Genomic DNA, 21,120 nt, shown 5'->3' with positions numbered 1-21,120 from the left:
AATCGACATCAAATCAAATAATGTGGTGTTGTGTTAGTTTGATCATTTGTAACGCTACATGAATTTTTACGGTACAAAATACAAAAATACGAAAGATTTAAATATTATAAAGTACTGGCAGTGGCAGGACATCCGTGCTGGTGTACGAATTGTATAGTAGAACTTTTTAATAAAAATGGGTATAAAAGGTCTTACTTATAATTTCATCATGCGATGCGCTGTAGAAAAATTCCACGTAATCAATTATATCAATGGCAGCTTTAGTCTTTTGTTGTTTCGGTGATAACGACTTACCGACCAAAGAATAAAGTTTAATTGAGATTAATAGTACAAATACTAATTAAAGTTGATTATGGAGTAAAAACAAAGCTTGTTTCATTTATTTCCTACTTTATAAATCCATAATAACTTAGCAAAACGCCTCAAGTCTACTGCAGTGTTCATTGATCTCACATCTGCCTACGACACAGTATGGAGGCATGGATTGATTCACAAGATGCTAACAGTGATCCCGAGTAGAGAAGTGGTGGACCTTATCTCCAACATGCTGTCTGAGAGGGCCTTCGAGGTTTTTCTGGGTAGTAAAAGAAGCCGAAAGCGCAAGCTCAATAATGGCCTTCCACAAGGCTCGGTCTTGGCACCAATACTTTTCAACCTGTATATATCTGATCTCTCGCACTCGGATTCCACCAAATTTATATACGCCGACGATATTGCACTCGTGACTCAAAGCGTAGATTTTGACTCTGGAGTTCAAACTTTGACATCGGATCTAACAGCCCTTACCGCATATTTCAGTGCGTGGAGACTTATCCCAAGCATTAGCAAGACTGAGGTAGCCTGCTTTCACCTAAACAATCAGCTAGCCAACTATCAACCAGGTGTCTACATGAATGGCGATGCTCTAAGGTACAATCCCTGCCCGAAATATCTTGGAGTAACTCTGGATAGGTCACTGACCTATAAGACTCACCTAACAAAACTCTCGCAGAAGATCGCTACTAGGAACAATCTCCTACAGAAACTTTGCGGTACTAGCTGGGGAGCTTCAGCTGATTGCCTACGCATCACAGCCATCGCGCTCGTCTACTCGGCGGCGGAATATTGTGCTCCAGTGTGGCTTGAAAGCGCACATACCCACAAAGTAGACATAAAACTAAACGAGACTATGCGCTGCATCTCTGGTACTATCAGATCTACACCCGTCCACTGGTTACCGTTACTATGCCACATTGCCCCGCCTCACCTTCGACGGCTCCAGGCACTGAAGAGGGAAACCCAGAAATAACTAAGAACCCTGCTCTGCCAGCTTACAATGAGTTTTGCCATCCACCCCCCCCAGCGACTAAAATCCCGGAATCCACCCTGCGCTACAGCCCAGAACTTAAAGAATTTCAGCATCTCAGATAGGTGGAAGGTGGAGTGGTCTGCTGACACGGCCGGGAAATTCACCCTTATAACCGACCCGACACAAAAATTAAAAGGGTTCGATCTCCCTCGCAAACTTTGGTTTCGCCTGAACAGATTGAGGACTGGGCATGGCTGTTGCAACTCTCTTACCTACAAATGGGGCTGGAATGTTTCTCCACTCTGCGAGTGCGGTGAAGAAGAGCAGACAACTGAACATATCATCCGGCGCTGCCCCCTTCACTCTTATTCTGAACCAGCTGAAGATTTGGTCTCCGTCACTCCTGACCTGATTACCTGGCTTGACAACCTCAAGGCCATACTTTGATTGTCCTTCAGCTGTGCATGCCATACGATTAATAATAATAACTAGCATTCGTTTTTACACGTGAAGCAATCTTTTTTTTATTCCATGGCGATGAATTTAAGATTTGTTGATTCTAAAAACCGTTTTTTTTTTGTAAAACCGAAGAAAAAACCGGTTTTGAAAAACCTCCGGTTTTTGCATTCCCTAGCCGCCATCTTGGACTCCAAAATGGTCATCATTTTTGAAATCCGCACTCCCTAAAACGTATAAAACGACATCCATGACGACTTTTATGACAAATTGCATGGCCGCCATCTTGGATTCCAAAACAGTCATGATTTTCGAAATCCGCACTCCCTAAAACCTATAAAACGACATCCATGACGATTTTTATGACATAGTACATGATCACCATCTTGGACTCCAAAATGGTCATCTTTTTCGAAATCTGCACTCCCTAAAACGTATAAAACGACATCCATGACGACTTTTATGACAAATTGCATGGCCGCCATCTTGGACTCCAAAATGGTCATCATTTTCGAAATCCGCACTCCCTAAAACGTATAAGGCGACATCCATGACGACTTTTATGACAAATTGCATGGCCGCCATCTTGGATTCCAAAATAGTCATGATTTTCGAAATCCGCACTCCCTAAAACCTATAAAACGACATCCATGACGATTTTTATGACATAGTACATGGTCACCATCTTGGACTCCAAAATGGTCATCTTTTTCGAAATCTGCCCTCCCATAAACCTAAAAGCCGATTTACATGACGACTTTTATGACTTACTGCATAGCCGCCATCTTGGATTCCAAAATCGTCATCATTTTCGAAATCGGAACTCCCTAAAACCTAAAATGATGATTTTTATGACAAAGTGTGTGGCCGCCATCTTACTAAAACCTGTTATAAACCGGATACAAATAAGCATCTATATAGTAAGTCAACATTAACGAAAAGTACTTTTACCTCGGTAGTTACAATATACCTATCGAATCAATTACGTAATGCCCATCTCTGCCGCGGTGCCGCAGCGGTGGGGGAAAGGCGCGGGAGAGGGGTAAGGCTTACCCTAAACCGAAAGGTTACCGGTTAGTACACGCAAAACACAAACCGAATCAGCTCCTGTAAGCGGTAACCACTTGTTACGATTAGGTTAATCTGAATAATACGGGTTATCATTATTGTTGGGTAACCGGTTGAACGGGTTACCCAAACGATTAGCTTATCATATGAAGGGGTTACCCATTTGAACGGGTAAGGCAAATGAACGGGTTTTCCGGTCCCTGGGCACACACAATGTTTCACATCACACTTATGAATAAAAATAATTCTTAAATACGGTGACATTTTTAACATTCGTCCGCCATATTGTCATTTTTGACAAGTTATGCATCGAAGGCACAGATTCATTCAGCATAAAGCCACGATTGAAAATATTAAATTATTCAAATTTAATATTTTTAAACATATTACATAAACATATTATTAAATTATAAACGTCAATATTTTAAAAGTAAAACTCTATTCTATCTACTTGGTTCGTATGAATTAGTGACATATTTAAAAGATATGTCCATGGGCATAATTAAATGTATAAACATCTATTACCGCCCGTGGGCATAATATAGCTCATTCCATATCAGTATGCTGACATACAATAACACCATTTATGAGCAAGTGTCACGAAAAAAAAGGAATTACTTGTTTTGTGCACCGCGGTGGCTACCTAATTTCTTATTATTCAGATAGATCAAGCAAGTTTAAAAGGCAATTTTAGCGTTCTACTTATATGTATGTATAGTCCAAATTCAAGTAAAAACATTCGAAGATAACACGTTAGGGTAATGTAGTGACAGGTAAGAACATTCTGAAATAACAGATAGCGGTTACATACATTTGAGCCATATAGGTATACTCGTATATATATATATATATATATATATATATATATATAATAATAAAATATAGAACGCAAAATTGCCTTTTAAACTTGCTTGATTCTTCTCACTATGAGAAATTAGGTAGCCACCGCGGTGCACAAAAGAAACAACGCCTTTTGTTTAACAGCTTAGGGTTTGGGCCAAAAAATCAATAACTGAATGTATAAAAAATATATAACGGGACGTTTTACTTTTCGCTTCAGTGTTTACTGTGTGTCCGGCATCCGATATCAGATCAGGCAATGTAAAACGCTGTTATTCTTAAATTATGTGTGTGTTTTATGATTGGTAAAATTCTTGCAGTGAAAATCTACTATTTTCAAAACATATAGAACCTGCATAAAAGTTATGTCAATTTATGAAATACATTTTATTTATCTTAATCGGCTACATCTTTTCAATTCAACTAAGTTCTCGCTAGTAAAATTATAATTAAAAGTAACTGTTGTTGCACTCGACAACGAGTTGTGATTTGTAACTAAATTGTTTTATTTACTACGCTACCAAATAACAAACCGTATCAGCAAAAATGCCTCCTTGAATATATGTATTAGGTACCTACATAGTTTCTTACTTTAAAGATTGCTAGAGCGTGTTCAATGTATACACGAACACACACAAACTAAAATATCATTAAAAAATATATATATATATATTTATTCAATCAAGAGTAATTTACAGTTAACATATAGTGTTTAGTACCTCTTTTTAAGTAAATCTTTACCTGTGTTAAGAGGTACGGAACTCTTAGTTTAAAACCGGCCAAGAGCATGTCGGGCCATGCTCAGTGTAGGGTTCCGTAGTTACTCTTCCGTCACAATAAGCTAAACAGGAGCTTAAAGTATAGTAAATTGTTAACCAAGGGATGAAACGGTACCTTTCACGCGAGTTAAACAAATGGCAAATTTGCATAATCAGTACCTAATTAAAGTCTTTTTACTATGAAGGGGAAACTTTTTGCGATAACTCAAAAACAGCTAAACTGATCATGTCCGCTATAATTTCGTTTAAAGTCTTTCTTAAGCTCTACTTCCACGATTTTTTTCATATTTTTTGGACCTATGGTTCAAAAGTTAGAGGGGGGGGGACACATTTTTTTTTTCTTTCGGAGCAATTATCTCCGAATATATTCACTTTATCAAAAAATGTTTGTTGAAGACCCCTATTAGTTTTGAAAGCCCTTTCCAACGATACCCCACACTGTAGGGTTGAAGCAGAAAAAAAATTTCACCCCCACTTTACGTGTAGGGGAGGTACCCTCAAAAAAATTAATTTTTTAGATTATATTGTACGACTTTGTCGGCTTTATTGATTGATATATCCATGCCGAATTTCAGCTTTCTAGCACTAACGACCACGGAGCAAAGCCTCGGACAGACAGACAGACAGACAGACAGACGGACATGGCGAAACTATAAGGGTTCCTAGTTGACTACGGAACCCTAAAAAGGGAACCCTAAAACCAGCATTTAAAAAAGTTATTAAGCTTAAATTGAGTTCGTCAGTTAAAAGTGAAAAGTTTGCGGTTAGGATTATCCACAAATAGTAAATTCGTTAGGGCTCTAATACTGTTGGATCGCTAAAGTTTCAAATTCATGAACTTTTGAGGTTTTACGAATCATATTTTGTTTGGTCAACTATTTCAGTATACAAAGTTAAAATTATTTATTAAGCAGAAGAATCTTTCGGATAATACCGGCGGTTTAAATAATTTACCGAATATTAAAGATTAGATTATAAATATTATAATATTACGGTTAGATGTGATAACATGTAATATATATGTATAAAACATTTCATTATTAGGGTACCTATAGATTATGAGTTTGAATAATTCCTGCAAATTTTCTACTTATATATTTCTACTCTATAGTTATCTGAAGGAGATAAGTTTGCTTTTACCATTCCTATCTATGACGTGTTGTATAATGTCGTGTACAATATAGTTCGTGTCATCCACGATGACGCGCAGAATTGTCAAATCTAACCTTTAATAACATGACATTACGAGTCAAGGCTCGCGTCGTCGTGAATAACACGATCTATAAAGTGCCTACTAGTTACTACTATTACTATTGCTACCACACTTTACTCAGAACAAAACATAATACCCACATGTGGACTATAAACATAAAAGTCTGACCAGGAATATATGAAACCGCGCCATATTGCGGAATTTCATTGGAACTAAATTTTTCATACTAAACTTAACTGTCACCCTATACATGAAAATAACAGAGCCCTCTTGACAATGATCACATATTTCTGGTCGGTCTTTACCCACATGTGCATGGGTTTACAGAGTTCAGATTATGGACTCAGGAATGACATTGTCTAATTTAATTTGATCATAATCGATAAAAACCTTTATCATGACCCAGACGAAATTAATTAGAAAGAATATCCATTTCGGTTTTAATGAAAAGTAAACGGCAGGTGCGATATTACCCGAGGACTCTGGAGGATTATACGAATTTTGAAAATATGACATTGGTTGGATACTTTTTGCACCAAAATTTTAATGCGTATGAGATATATTCAAGTTTTACGTAATATTCCCTATTGCGAGCATCTTTCTCTGTTACTCCAATTAAGATGTTATTAGAGTGACAGAGAAAGATGCCCGCAATTTACGAACTTCGGTGTTCGCGTTAGGCGCAATCGATGGCGGTAGTGACGTATGGACCTCATGATTCTGACGTATGGTCGCCGACCTTGGAGAGCATATGAAGAAGAAGATGGTGGTCGGCATCAGCGTCGAGAGTATGCGTTTCGTAGCCAAGGCTTTAAGATCCTCTAAATATCTTTGGCTACCAATTTTTCCACTCTGAAAGTGACACCTTTATATATTTGGTGGTCTTACTCTGGTTTATCAGATTTAGTACGGGAGAACTCAAAAAAATTTTAACGGGGTTCAAACTGTCAAGAACTCATCCGGAATTCAGCAACTCGGCAGCTTACCGCGTTTAACTTCGGCGTCTGTTCCCGTCATTTGACGGGGGGTTTTTCACCCTGACTAAAATCAATGACACGGACGGGTTAACTTTATCGCGGGTAACTTTGAGCCAAATTGCTTATCTAAAAGTGATGAGATCAGATAGTTTTGACAGCTAAAGCGTATTTTGTTTGTAAGCGTAAGATTCATCGATAAGTCTAAGAAAAAATCATATCTGGGAATTTTCACTCAAAAAGTGTACCATTTACTTTTTAGAAAAAACCATGAACAACATCACGAGGACTATCGATTTAAAGGGGATAAAGTGCCTTAGAAAAAATTACCGTTTTGTATGGACTCATTAACTGTTACAAAACTGACACACAAAATTTGTATTAAAAACTGGGGACGTGACAGTCAGTCGCGTCAGGTCACGTAACCGTCAGATTAAAAATTCGTATTCGTATTCGTGACGTGCAAATTGAATCTCATCGAAGCCTGGTTACTTTTGAAAAATCGTATCACATTCAAGTGTGACATTTTATTTTCTTCATAATCAAAGTGCTGTCATAACGGTTAATTAAAGAGGTTTAATCTTTGTTAATGGTGTTGTATTGTATCTTTGTGTTGTTGGGTGTCCATGATTTTGATTTCACTACCAAAAAGTGAAATAACAGAAAAGAAGCGCGATTGTTTTACTTAATATGATGGTGAACGATTCATTAACATTTACTGATTGCGTAGGCTGTAGTCCTGCTCACGTCTCATGGATTACTCTGTATGTGTTATATATTAACACTAAAATTCGCATTTCAAAATATCTTCCACACTCAAATTTATTTACGCAGGTATAATAGAGATTAATATTCAAGTTTTCACTTCTGCCGGCACTCCCGGAGTGCAACCCGTTGTTTTTGAAGTGAAAACTTATTTAGCGGCGCTGTGCACTTTTTGTGATGGGGGAAAAAATGTTAAACTCGCGTCAGGGACCGTCGATTGCAAATTCGTAAGACGGACACGTCACATCATGGTGACGTGCAAATTGAATCTCATCGAAACCTGGTTACTTTTTTGTTTAAATCAATAGTCCTCGTGATTCTGAGTCCAAAAGTTATTACTTACTTATTAGTCTCTTTAAAAAAAAGCAAATGGTAGGTACTATTTTTTCTGATAACCTCTATCTACTTACTCCTATTTTTTTTTTCAATCTATAGGCGGGACGAAAATTAAACATGATCACGATACGTGCAAATAATTGCATATAAGTATGTGGTACGTTAAAAATATTCATAATTTCCTTAATTTGAAGCAAATATTGGAGCAAAGTAGGATATTACGGTATATTTAAATAAACTGTTGAGAAGGGTAAGTCCTGGGGGGTCAAAGGTTTAAGGGCTATAAAAGCCATAAAGATGTGTTAATTTAACGCGAAGCCTTAAACATGAGTAATGAGGCTGGTCAGGTTGGACTTGCTTTTAATCGACATTAATTTATTACTTATGTAGCAGTAGTAAACTCTTCATTGTACAAAAATACATATTAATATGTACAAAGGCGAACTTATCCCTTGGAGATTATCTCCATATCGGATGTAGTTTTTAGAAAAGAACCTGTGATGGATTCATAATTGTGAAAGTTATTCTAAAATTATGTTTGGTTTATTAAAAAATGGTGGTATTTGGTCAAGCTGGTACACTGTACACTCAACAACATACGAATACAGTGTGTATTTTTGATATAACCTCAAACTTAAACTAGACGTAGGTTTTATAGGTAGTGCTATAAAACGATTTTGAAAGATTTTTTAGTGTAGTCTTCACTCCCAGTACCCCTAGTGTAAATTTAGTCGATAGCGAAACGTGACGTTCGCGTTTGCGTTAAGTCTCATTTTGTATGGGTTTTTGAACAGCGCGCCAAGTGGGACGTTTTGGAAAGTCAAAAATCTCATACAAAATGACACTTAACGCAAACGCGTACGTCACGTTTCGCTGTCGAAAATATTTACACTAGGGGTACAGAGCATGATTAATTCTTGATGTTTTTTCGAGCGGCAATGTATTTCGTACATCATGATCACTTGTGACCGTTGTGACGTCGCGTCATTAATGAGACGTTTTGAGTTAAAACAAAGTAGTGATACATTGTTTGCTGAATTATTTTGTATGAAAAAATAAAAGTCGTCCATTTTTTATAACACCTATGAAAGTGTGTTGATTAGAGCCTAAACTAACTGCCCTTTTATTATGTGGTCGTATCAAAAATACACGCTGTATATGTAGAGCAAGTTTTTAAAAGTTTTAAGTTGTTGATCAAGCATTTTAAAACAATGAGTCTATTTTTTTTTCAAAAAGGAAAAAAAAATATGCTGTCATTTATTTTACAAATATCGTTTTTATCATTTTTAAAATAAACGACTTATATTTATTTTTTATTGACTTTTAAATTTTACTTCTTTATTGGAACTTTAATTGAAACATTAATTGTGATCTTTATTTCTTTTAACTAAGAACGGCCATAAAACCACTAAAGCTATCCCCATTGTAATCCACCAAATTGTTCCTCATTACACGTATCACACGCACATATACCGTGAGTATCCAACGCGCCTCTAAATAGCGTCTGAGGGGCCGTAAGCGCTGAAGGGTTAACGGCTATAAAAAGCCGTAAAGGTTCAGGCTTAATTAAGCTTATGTGGGTTGAGACGTTGTATGAATACGTATATATATGTTATTTTAATGATCCCTGCTTTAGCGTTGAAAGGTATTGTCTCGTAGATGTCTTGACACGTAGCAATCGAAACGAGATGATACCACAATATAAATAATTGTACTAACGTATAAAATATATCGAGAGAATTGTTCTTAACGGAATGCCGATAATAATCAGTAACACTGAATATTTTTTAAATAATATAATTAATTTTTTTATAGCATCAGAATACCTATACTTATAGACATTATTAGTTACTCTGTAGCAACAAAAATTTGCTAAAAACGTGTTCAACTATTTCCACTGCTCCGAATGATTTGATGCTAACTGATCAACATTCAAAATGTAAAAAATCGAAGATACTGTAATCTTGAGATAACCGACCCTTAATCGACAAAAATATCAAAGCTATCATAAAAAGTCTTGCTTTCTTTCCTATCTCTTTTCTCTCATTTGTCTAAATGTATACTTTATTCAGCAGATATCAAAGTTCCATTTTCATTGGAAGGTGCTATTTCGGAGGCGATCATTGGTGCCTCATTTGCACAGTCCGACTCAAAGGGTTGTGGAAAATGAGCTAGCATTTGAAGATTTTGAAGGGTACAAGTTGGAACTGGGAGCGGAAAGTGATGAACCGACTATGATTAAAAACTATTTCATCACACTTGCTCGAAAAAGATCTTAATTCATGCAGGTGTGCTGAAGGACAAAGGCTTATTTTGTTCCCGTGGGAGTTAGGGATTTTGTAAAAATAGGTATAACTCCCTGGGGAGTTATAGCTTTTTCTTTAATTATGTCGCTTATTCATACAAACCAAGTAGCATAAATGAGTTTTACTTTTAAAATACTGACGTTAATAATTTAATATTTTTGTTTATGTTTAAAATTATTTAAGTAATTTGATTAATTTAACAGCCGTTTAAAATATTTTTACATAATTTTCAATCGTGGCTGAATGCCGAAAAGGTCTGTGCCTTCGATGCCTCACCTGCCAAAAAATTACTATGGTGGACGAATGTTTGATATGTCACCCTATTTAAGAATAATTTTTCCTAAAATTTAGTTTATTTTTCGCAAGTGTGATGAAAAACATTGTGTGTAACTCCGGGGGTAAGAATATTGCAAACTCGGGTCTTTAATTCCCTCCAGTCTGCGGCTGTCGGTTTTCACTTACTTAATTTCACTTACCCCCCCCCCCCCTCGTTGCACAATGTACTATTTCATCAGTTTCATCACTTTTCATGACATACGAGAGTGTTCTCTCGTAGCAAAGTACAAGAGAACACTCACACTGTTGTTAGTTTTAGCAGAGGCTGACATCCTCCATACAATACAATGCCGCGTGTCTCGCGTGAGGGACGATCATTGTTCTCTCATCATCTTTGAAACGCAAACGCAGATAACTATTGCATAAGGCGTCTAACGAAGTAGCTTTTTACTCAGTTTAACAATGATTAGTTACCGTGATCCACAGTCTGAACTGAATCGCTTCTTTTCCAGTAACTAGTACAGTCAGAAAAACCAATAGCTTAGCACCCCTACTGTATATAAGTTTGTATGTAGAGATTCTAAGCTAATAACTTTGTTGACTGTACACGGAAGTAACCCAGTAACCAGTCAAAATAGTCCCGCCGCCGGTCCGATGGTCCCCGCCATTTTAGAAGAGATTTCCCAATGGCCGAACTTAAATTACTATGTTAAAGTTATCATATTAAACATACGTTCCTATTTTCAATAGACCAGTTCAATTGACATGGCCGTACTACAATCTCACCCAATCGGTTGTCGCGGTGAACTTGCATGTGCAACACGTCTTAGTATGCATAACTCGACTTGCGAACTGAATAGAGATATTAGTTTGTTTCCATTCTACGTGGAGTTCATGTGACAAGTAAGTGATGTATGTATGTATGGGAATAAGGTTATAATTTAAACTATTGTATCCAATTTCCGAACTTATGGCCACCTGAATTATGAATTCAGATTCTGAAATTGTAATGTTGCGCGTCCAGCTAAATATGACTCAAAAGTTGTCGGCTAACCTGCGCCGGTGGGTCGTGAGTGCGTATCCATTGCCATAAGCATCATTGTCCGATGACGCCCAATGACGGCCGATGAAATAAATCCAACACAAAACCCGGACTTGTTGGGATTTCTCGCTAGTGCCCGTCTAATGTACAGCGCAAACGTAGTGTTATTAAAAAGTAAGTCTCTAATAAAAATCTATATATTGTATATTGCATAGCAAGATCGTCAACGAGCGATGTCGGTTGTTTTAGATGCAGATAATCACCCGAGACTATCGTTCGGCCAGTTTGAACCCAAAATCAGATCTATATTTATATATTTATTCAAAACTGCATATTATTATTAGATAAGTCAGATTTCTAGCAACACAAATTTAGCCTGCGATAAATTAGATTTCCAAGTTCAGATCAAATATTATGTTCTGCCAAAGTAAATCCGATTTCATATCTTCTTTCATCCTCGGCTTAATTTACCCACTCAAAGTTTCGCGTTATTTGTTTACTTTAATATTTTGTGAGTATTTTATTTTTTGCAAGACGTTTCATCTTAATTTTTCCTGAGAGGTAAACGAATTTTTCAAATCTTGCTAGATTGATTTCGATCTATGGAGCTGTACCTCAGGATATAGGTTGTATTTCGTTGACATCGTAAGTTGTGTTCGACCTACTTTATACTATACTAAATCTTGTACTCTGAGCCCATGTTGGAAGCAAGTGGGGCCCCCAAACAGTATATTAGACCACGTTTTCATACTATAAATTAGTCAATTCACATCCATTAGTTTATTACTTTGTGTATTAGACGGTCGATGCTCGAGTTGTAATTGAGACAATTACAAAGTTCCCAAAATTGCGAAATTTTCCACATATAAAAGGGGTTTTGACATAATTTAGTATGAGGACCACAATTTATCATTTTAATAAAATCTTAATTCTCATAGAACTTTTCAGAAGAACGTTTCTCCAAGAAACAAGGGTTGCATAACTTGCATATTGTGACACGCTACAGATTTTTGAGGACGTTAGAAGCACAAGTAGATATTTCTAGGTGATTTTCTACAAGTACATCAGCCGACGAGGCACATCAACGAATTTCCGCAAACGTTTTGCCGTAGACATAGACAATTGGATTTTTCTTCCACTAGAACGGATCCCGTGACAAAGCTCGTTCCTACGTCGCTATTTGTTTTAGGACAGACGTCTATATTGGAGGCGTACCTGGCTTTATTTATATAAATACATTCTAGTTCTTTTTGAGTTCACTCGTCTAAATAAAATGAATATTGGGGTAATGGTTAAAACGTTGTTGATTTAGTAAGTATTGATATAAACCGACTTTAAGCAAATATATAGACATTCTTACACAAATTGACTAAACCCCACAGTAAGCTCAATAGGCTTGTGTTGTGGGTATTCGGACAACGATAAATATAATATATAAATATTTAAAAACATACAACACACCCATAGCTCAAGAACAAATATCTGGGCTCACCACACAAATAAATGCCCTTACCGGGATTCGAACCCAGGACCATCGGCTTCATAGGCAGGGTCACCCACTAGGCCAGACCGGTCGTCACAAATACATAACCAAAACACAAGTTTTTTTTCCATTGTATGGAGTTGAGTTACTTAGATACTTTATGTAATATTTAAATATGTACATAAATATTATGTAAGTATGTATGTATGGTGTGTTTATTAAATTGCTTTATTTTCATCGTAGTGTAGATTGCGCAAAAACCGCGGCACATACCGTTACTAACAAATAGCTTTTTGTTAAATTTAGTTTCAACAACCCAGCGGGGCACTTTTAATGGCTACTATTATTTACTGAAAATGTATGCACACGGCTTTTCGTGGTAGGAACAGCCTACGAAGTTACCAGCAAATTAGGAGCGTGGCGTGCCGCCGCCACATCTATCACGTCTATCGCAGTTTATTTTATCTTCCCTAGACTTATGTTCCCATCGTCCACCAAATTCATTGCGCAGTAAAACCAGAATAAGTGTAAATTACAGGAGACATGCTCCAAATCTGAGTCATCAGCCAATTTTGGATTGGAGCTATTCGAACGACTGTCTTGGACGATCGTTTGCATACATCGGACGTTCTACTCTGTAGCGAAAATGAAGGATTCAAATATCAGGGCCTAGCCCTGAGTATATTCCTATTGATATTTACTTTTTTGCTTTTAGATTGAGGTTTATTGATAAACAGTTGTCATCTTATTTAGCTCTTGCGTTAATAGAAAACGCCAATCAAAACTGAAATAATCTACTTAAATATCTGTTTTATGGAAATAGTCAACTGATTTTTCGTACCTGTCTGTCATCCCGATACCTACATTAAATTTGTTCTTTTCGTTTAGCGCCTGTTGATGTATGATTTTCATTTTGGCTAGGCCCCCTGGTGAGTATACTGACAACAAACTTAGATTCAACACATTCATAATCGTCGGTTGGTCGCGCATTTTCATTCGGGTGAATACATTCGACAGCCGACGTAGTCCTAACATACTTTTTTCGTAAATGGATTCAGAGTATGCGACTCACATGTATGTGTGTGTTGTCGGAGGTCACCCTTATACTGGTTTGTGTTAGCTTAGTAAGCAAGTCGAACAGCCACGGTAGTTTATGACCTGTGCTGGCATGCCGAATGAACTACCTCGCGTTCGATGTACAGACAGAATTAGTAGAAATATATTGCTCATTATGCATGCTGGCATGGTACTGTGAAGGTTAATTTACCTCTTATGTTTACTAACAGAGGAGGTCGTATAGCTATACGACTTTGACTTTTACTTAACACTTGTGGTGGACGTACGAGTACCTACATTGTGGACGACAATATTAAGATAAAGATATATTTTATTATTCAAATAGGCATATTACAATGCGCTTATGAACGTCAAATAAATTTACACCGGCTCTAACCCTACACGTCTGACCCGAGAAGATTTAAATCCCCTCTCAATTGGTGAATCCCAATAAGGACCGGCAAGAAACTCGGCGGGACACATCTTTTCAAAACATTACATCTTATTATTAACTTGCATTATATAAGAAAAAAAAATACATTTTAGATGCAATTACATACAGTAGCTACTTTTCTTTATAGAAATTTGATAAAAAAAATTTTATGTCATATCAAATCATACAAATAAATAGCTCTTTGAGAAAACATATCGAATTCTTACAAATGGAAAAGAAAAATAAAATTAATAAAGAAATGAGAATAAGTATACATTATATAAATCTGACAGATTGCTATACCTACAAAAAAATTTGATGTGCTTTCTTACCTGAGCTGTGTCACCTATACAATGACTTTACATATACACATAATGCAATGATTTTAATTGCTACTTGTTTTTACAGTTTCTGGTTTGGACCATGCATGTTTGTCTGTCAAGTAGTCCTCCACTCTGTAACAAGCCTTCAAGATCAATGACTTTCTAAAGTAATTCTTAAGAGCTGGCAAGGGTAATCTTAACGCATCGTCAGGTAACTTGTTATAAAAATGAATACATTGACTTTTGTACTTTACGGACACGAAACTTTCGGATAGAATTTAATTTTTATTTCTAGTGTTATAGTTATGGACATAAGAATTCTTAGTGAAGGAGTCTAGATTCTTAACAACATAAATAATACTTTCATAGATGTATTGGGAAGCTACAGTTAAAATATTAATTTCTTTGAAAAGTTCTCTTAATGATTCACGTGCTCTTAAGTTATATATAGAAGGAATGGCTCTCTTTTGTAAGACAAATATAGTCTGTATGTCAGCTGCTTTAACCCAAATTAGAATACCATATGACATTACGCTATCAAAATAACTATAATAAACAAGGCGTGCTGTCTCAACATTGGTCAATTGCCTGATTCTCCTAACGGCGTAAGTGGCCGAACCTAATTTGTTTGGTAGCGTTCTTATGTGAGGACTCCTTTGTAAATTTTTGTCAAATATTAAACCAAGAAACAGTGCTTTATCTACCATCTCTAAGCATTCATTATTCAAAAGTATCTTAGTCTCGACTAGTTTAACATTCGGCAAAGAAAATCGAATACATTTGGTTTTCTTAGCATTAAGAAGCAAATTGTTATTAGTAAACCAGTTAAGTACATCAACGAGTGTGCTATTAATTACACTGTAATTGGTAGATTTCCGATCAACTTTAAAAAGTAGTGATGTATCATCAGCAAAAAAAACTATTTCACATAGGTTTTCTACTATACATGGCAAATCATTTATATAAACCAAAAACAGGAATGAACCCAAAATAGAACCTTGTGGCACTCCTAATTGGATTACAGTTCCGCTAGACTGGGTTTTGTTTACAACAACTGTTTGTGTTCTATTGCTAAGATAGGAAGACATCAAGTTTAGGGCATTTTCTGATAGACCATAGTGTTTTAATTTCATAATGAGCATTTCATGCTCCACATTATAAAATGCGTTAGAGAGATCACAAAATATTCCAATTGCATCACAATATTTTTTCCCAAATATTATAAATATGTTTAATGAGTACCGAAGCAGCATCGGTCGTGGAACGGCCCTTTGTGAAACCAAACTGATTGCTTGTAAGTAATCTATGTCTGTTGAAGTGACCCAGAAAATCATTTAACATTAACTTTTCAAAAACTTTACTTAGTACAGGGAGTATTGATATTGGACGGAAATTAGTCATATCATTCGAATCACCCGATTTATAAAGAGGTATGTCTTTACTATATTTCATAAGATCTGGAAAGACACCTGAAATTGAAATATTATAAATTACGGCTAAGTAAGGCGCTATTACGTTTATGACATGTCTAAAATGACTCTAACTGATGTTCTTCATAAGTCTTCCGTTTTCTTTAAATTGAGTGACTTTAGCGTTTTAACAATATTTGCTGAATTTACTTGGCTTAATTAAAAAATAATATTACATTTCTTAACATTAGCGCAAAGTAGTGAATGAGCTCGAGACGAAGATGATTGTAGGCATTTCGTGGTATTAATAGCTATTTTAGAAAAATTATCTTTGAATGCTGTGACAACATCGTTGTTAGACATGATAAGTTGTTTATCCGAGACAATATTGACTTGAAAATCGCGTGATTTACATTTACCAAATTCCCTATTTATAACATTTCATGTCGTCTTCACAAGGATTGCTGTTAGACAACCGAAAATGACATCAGGGTCATAGTCACCTTATTTGTAATAAAAACATGCGATTTAGGGCTTATGTATATAAATTAAGAAAGCCTAGTTAAAGTAGCTTAATTAAAGTAATGCTTCGAATACATAAAAAATAATAACAATAATATATTATTTTTGTAGTCTACACGGAGCCATCTGAAAATTCCGCGCTCTGAAGTCGCGCATATCTTTTACCTTCAGCCAAAGTAGGCTTCAGGCATCAATTTTTGCATAATGGCCCCAGCTCTGGGCAACATTTGAAGAAGCCATCCTAACGCGCGGCAATTACGCTAACTTTGCCGATAATACCCCTCCGTGGAATGTTCATTTAGATTGCTTTAGTTTGATCTTTTTATTTGATGCCACTTTCTGTTGAAATTACAAATTTAGAAGCCAATATAGGCATTATTAGATCAGTCTAAGTAAAGGTCATTCGTCATCTATTATCAATATTAAGATTAGATTAGATTAAGAAGAAGTAGTTATATCAATATCAGTGTGTCGCATTTGCTCATTTATGTGAGTTATTAGACATGATGGACAGTAGGTCATTTAAAATAATCCATTAAAGAGCCACCAATATCCGTGCTCATCACACAAATAAATGGCCTTATTTGAACCCAGGACCATCGACTTCATAGGCAGGGTCACTACCCACTAGGCCAGACAGGTCGTCAAAATCTATCTTGAATTACAAGCCCTTAAAGCAAGATTTTCTTAGGGGGAAGCCCTAAGTTGAGATCTTAGGGGGAACTGATACAGACTAAATCTCATGCAGATGGATCAGCCGTAAAAGTACATTGCGACATTATGAATTAATTAATTCATAAGTAATTTCTCCAAGCAATTTCGCAGCTCACCGTACATTAAAACAATTATTTACTTAAAATATATGGAATCCACGTCTATCGAATCTAACCTCTTTCTTCTCTCCCCAGGGTCTCTTCTCCCGCATGACCTTCCGAGAGCCGGTGTGGGTCGGCGGCGCCGGCAACACCACAGGGCTGCAAGGAAAGCTCGGCCTGTCTGACGGTCTGCTCGGCTGCGTGGACTTCCTGAGGATCAACGGAGACACGTACCGGCTGGTCAAGGATGCAGTGGCCACGCTGGATATAGGTGAGTGTAGATTTGAACTGAGAGTTCTCTTTACTCAAATTGTGATAAAACTGTAAAACGCGACCGATCTCATCGAAACATGAATGCAATGCTGCGTATAGTTATCTAAGTATCTATTAATTTCACCTTATATTCCATTAGAACATATTTTTGTAAATTTAAACAGCAATCTCATTTCAGTTTTTAAGATAGCTGTGATATCAGTCACTCATGTACGGTCAAGGAAATCGATTTCTATAACATTTCGTACCTAGATCCCTAGCGGGTTTCATTAGAACTGAAATGTTATATCCTCAGGATTGCAGCAATCACGCTTTGACATGTAAGGTAAAGTCACCAGTCATGGACAGTATAAGCGTAATTTTTTGGTTTTTGCTTTGTAATTTCTTCACTTTTCAATATACGTTCTTTGGGATTTGGAGTTAAATGATAAGTCCTTTTTATAATCAGTATTCGAGGTTTAATTTTAATTTAATACACGGTACAATAAAAAAAATAACCAATTACAACACTCTTACTCAGGCACCATTCATGGACGGTAATTTTTCAGTTATGGACCCCCAATAATGGACATTATCCCATTATGGACAGCTAGTTATGGACCGCGCGGTCGGATTCAGTAATTGAACATAATTATCAAATTCAGCTTTCCATACATCAAGATAATACTATAGTAAACACCTATAAAAATCAACATTTGTTTCCATGAGCAGTGCGTTCTGAGACATCTGGGTGTCTATTCATAAAGGCTGAGAACCATTTTTTCCCTGGGCGATTGTTTGTGAACAGACAGGTTTCTAGATCCTTCTCAGATATAAGTTTTTGGACACTATCAAGCAATTGGTCTTTGGTGACAGGGGAGTGCTTGTCAGCCATAAATCTCATCCATCTCACAAGTAACCTTTCTTCCTCATATGTGAGTACAGTGGCTGGACCTAGATTACAATCAATGGGACTTTTTCCAGTGATTTTAATATGTAAAGTGATCCTTGGGACAGCATATTTTGTAGCAGCAACAGATATTTTTTCCCCCCGTCTGACTTCGTCGATAGCCTTAGCCATTTGTTCCTTTGTATAGTTTTTTCCCGTTGCCATGTCTAGGATTAAATAAAATATTTCTATTAGAAAAACGCTGAACCTATTATGGACACCTAGTCATGGACAGAATGTACATGACTGGAAAGACTAATAATTGATTGCTGATGTATAGAGAAACATGTAGATATACTAAAACAGAAGTGTAATAAGTAAAAAAAAACAAAAAGTAAGAAATTCTCTTTATGGACATTCTGTCCATGATTGGTAAATTGCTCGAATTAATATCCAGTTATGGACACAGGTAGTTTTTAAGGTTATAATGCCAATGACAAGTAGGTTATATCAAAAAGATAAGTACACTACTATCGATAAATCAATAAATAACATAAGTTTGAACAACAACGACACACATGCCACAAAATAACATACTAAGTTTACTCACTTGCATGGCGATTCTTACAATAAATGACGATTTTCGACACCAACTACCACCGCGTGTAAGTTGACAATCGTGATGGTCCAAAACAAAATGGCTGTCAGCTGTCAAACAAAGTTTGTTGACAACTAGAATATTGACACTACTGATTAGTGTTGTCATTCGAAAAAAAAAACACGACGTTTACTTAATTTTGGTGGTAATTTTAAAAACTGTCCATAATGGGTCCGTGTCCATGATAGGTGCCTTTACCTTATATATAAAGATGTTGGTATAAAGCTATACCAAATTCACCACTTTGTGGATTAACAGAAAATGAATACAATTACACCGATCATGACTATCAAAGGCAATCAATATGGATACCGGGAATCTAATTTCATATTGGCTTGGCATAATTCTAATCAGGCCTGTTGAGCATGTTGAGGTTATTGGGTTACCGCGAATAGTATAGAACGCACACAAGATGCTATTAGAAGTGATAAATACGAGTATACTATAGATGATTTCATTCACGAAGACGCGTGCCTTGACTCATAATGTCATGTTATTAAAGGTTAGATTTGACAAATCTGCGCGTCATAGTGGATGATACCAACTATAATTACTTGACCACAAGGGGACCGATGGCGTAACCACAGTGGCGAGGCGTCCATTAAAAGTAGTACTCGCTACATGAAATAGCAGTTTATGTGTCTGCTACATAATAAAAGGCATTAAAATACACGAGTGTGGGTTTAAGAAACGAACGGAGTTTCTTAAAAGGATCACACGAGTGTTTTAATGCCTAATTGACAAAATTGTATGCAATTGACATTTCATTTCGAACAAAAAGGCATCTCGACTGATATTAGAATAGAGGTCAAATCGAATTGCTTTTTTTTTCAGAGCTGTTCCAAATTTGAATGTTATAACCAAATCGAGTTTGATGTAGCTATGAAGCAATTACAACATTATCACAGATAAGAAATTTATTGTAACAAAACAGTTTATCGTAATGTTGGCCATTATTTACGGATTTTGAAGGCATCATAGAGGGTTTATGACATGTGTGTAGATAAATAAGTGAATGCATAATTAGATCATAAGAAAAAGCAAGTCAAAATTAGGTCACGATTGTCTAACCTGACGGATATGTTTAAATGTTCCAACACTGGACGAACAATCCGAGGCCCGCTTGGAAAATGAGCCAAGTAGCTTACGGGAATATCCACTATGACGTTTTGTAAAAGTTCCAAATCTTATCTACGCCCGATCTCATTCATTTACCAAACAGTACCCCAACTTGGTTCTTATACCCTTTCAATTAGGAATGGATATTACGTGCGCTATTTAAATAGGATTTTCCTTAATTTGGAAGCCTTTGAGACCGTCCTTTGATTTCAAATCTCTTTCGCCGCCATAAGCTTGGGATGAATTAGTTTGATGAGAGATTATGCCGTTCGAATTCACGTTACTTCACGCAGAAGTCTTAGTAATACTCAATCAAAAGTGGCTCAAAATTAATTGTCCCAATTTAAGTAAGGTTCACAAAGAGTTGGCGAGGCACGCGCGGTGCCTCAGAGGTAAACTAAAAAAGTGTCAGTTCTTTAACTGATTATGACTAATTTTATGAAATATTATAATTTCTTAAAACTTATAAATCTTATTTTAAGGGAATTTTGATAAATATCAGCATGGTTCGGTATTATAGAGGCTTATGTAAAAGAACTTGGTCGCCAACTTAGGGATAGGGGCTGTGATCCACGCTCCGGGTCATATCTGGTGAAGGGGATTTCATTGGCTATACATCGTGGAAACGCTGCTAGCGTAATTGGAACTTTTGGATGCGATTCGGGGTGGTCCTTTTTAAAGGAATAACTGTGTATTAAAAATGATGAAGCCTGTTGTTTGTGTACAATGACGACGACGCCTTTTTCTGACATATAGTTGTATGTACCCTCCTGATGAAGCCGGCGTTGCGGATATGAATTTGATATAATTTTTTAAAT

At 36.4% G+C, this 21,120-nt stretch overlaps 1 protein-coding gene across 3 annotated transcripts in view; it reads left to right on the top strand.

The window, feature by feature from the left end:
- Window positions 1-21,120, top strand: part of LOC133516448 (pikachurin) — a 230,271-nt gene that overhangs the window by 159,118 nt on the left and 50,033 nt on the right. For all 3 annotated transcript variants that reach the window (XM_061849398.1, XM_061849397.1, XM_061849400.1), the window contains one exon: window positions 17,478-17,655. In XM_061849398.1, coding sequence (XP_061705382.1) covers window positions 17,478-17,655 — 178 coding nt within the window. The remainder of the gene's footprint in view (window positions 1-17,477; window positions 17,656-21,120) is intronic.

Source organism: Cydia pomonella, chromosome 3 (genome assembly GCF_033807575.1).
Source record: "Cydia pomonella isolate Wapato2018A chromosome 3, ilCydPomo1, whole genome shotgun sequence".
Taxonomy (NCBI): domain Eukaryota; kingdom Metazoa; phylum Arthropoda; class Insecta; order Lepidoptera; family Tortricidae; genus Cydia; species Cydia pomonella.
Note: the sequence above shows the minus strand (reverse complement) of the source record. Positions and strands in the feature narration are given on the sequence as shown.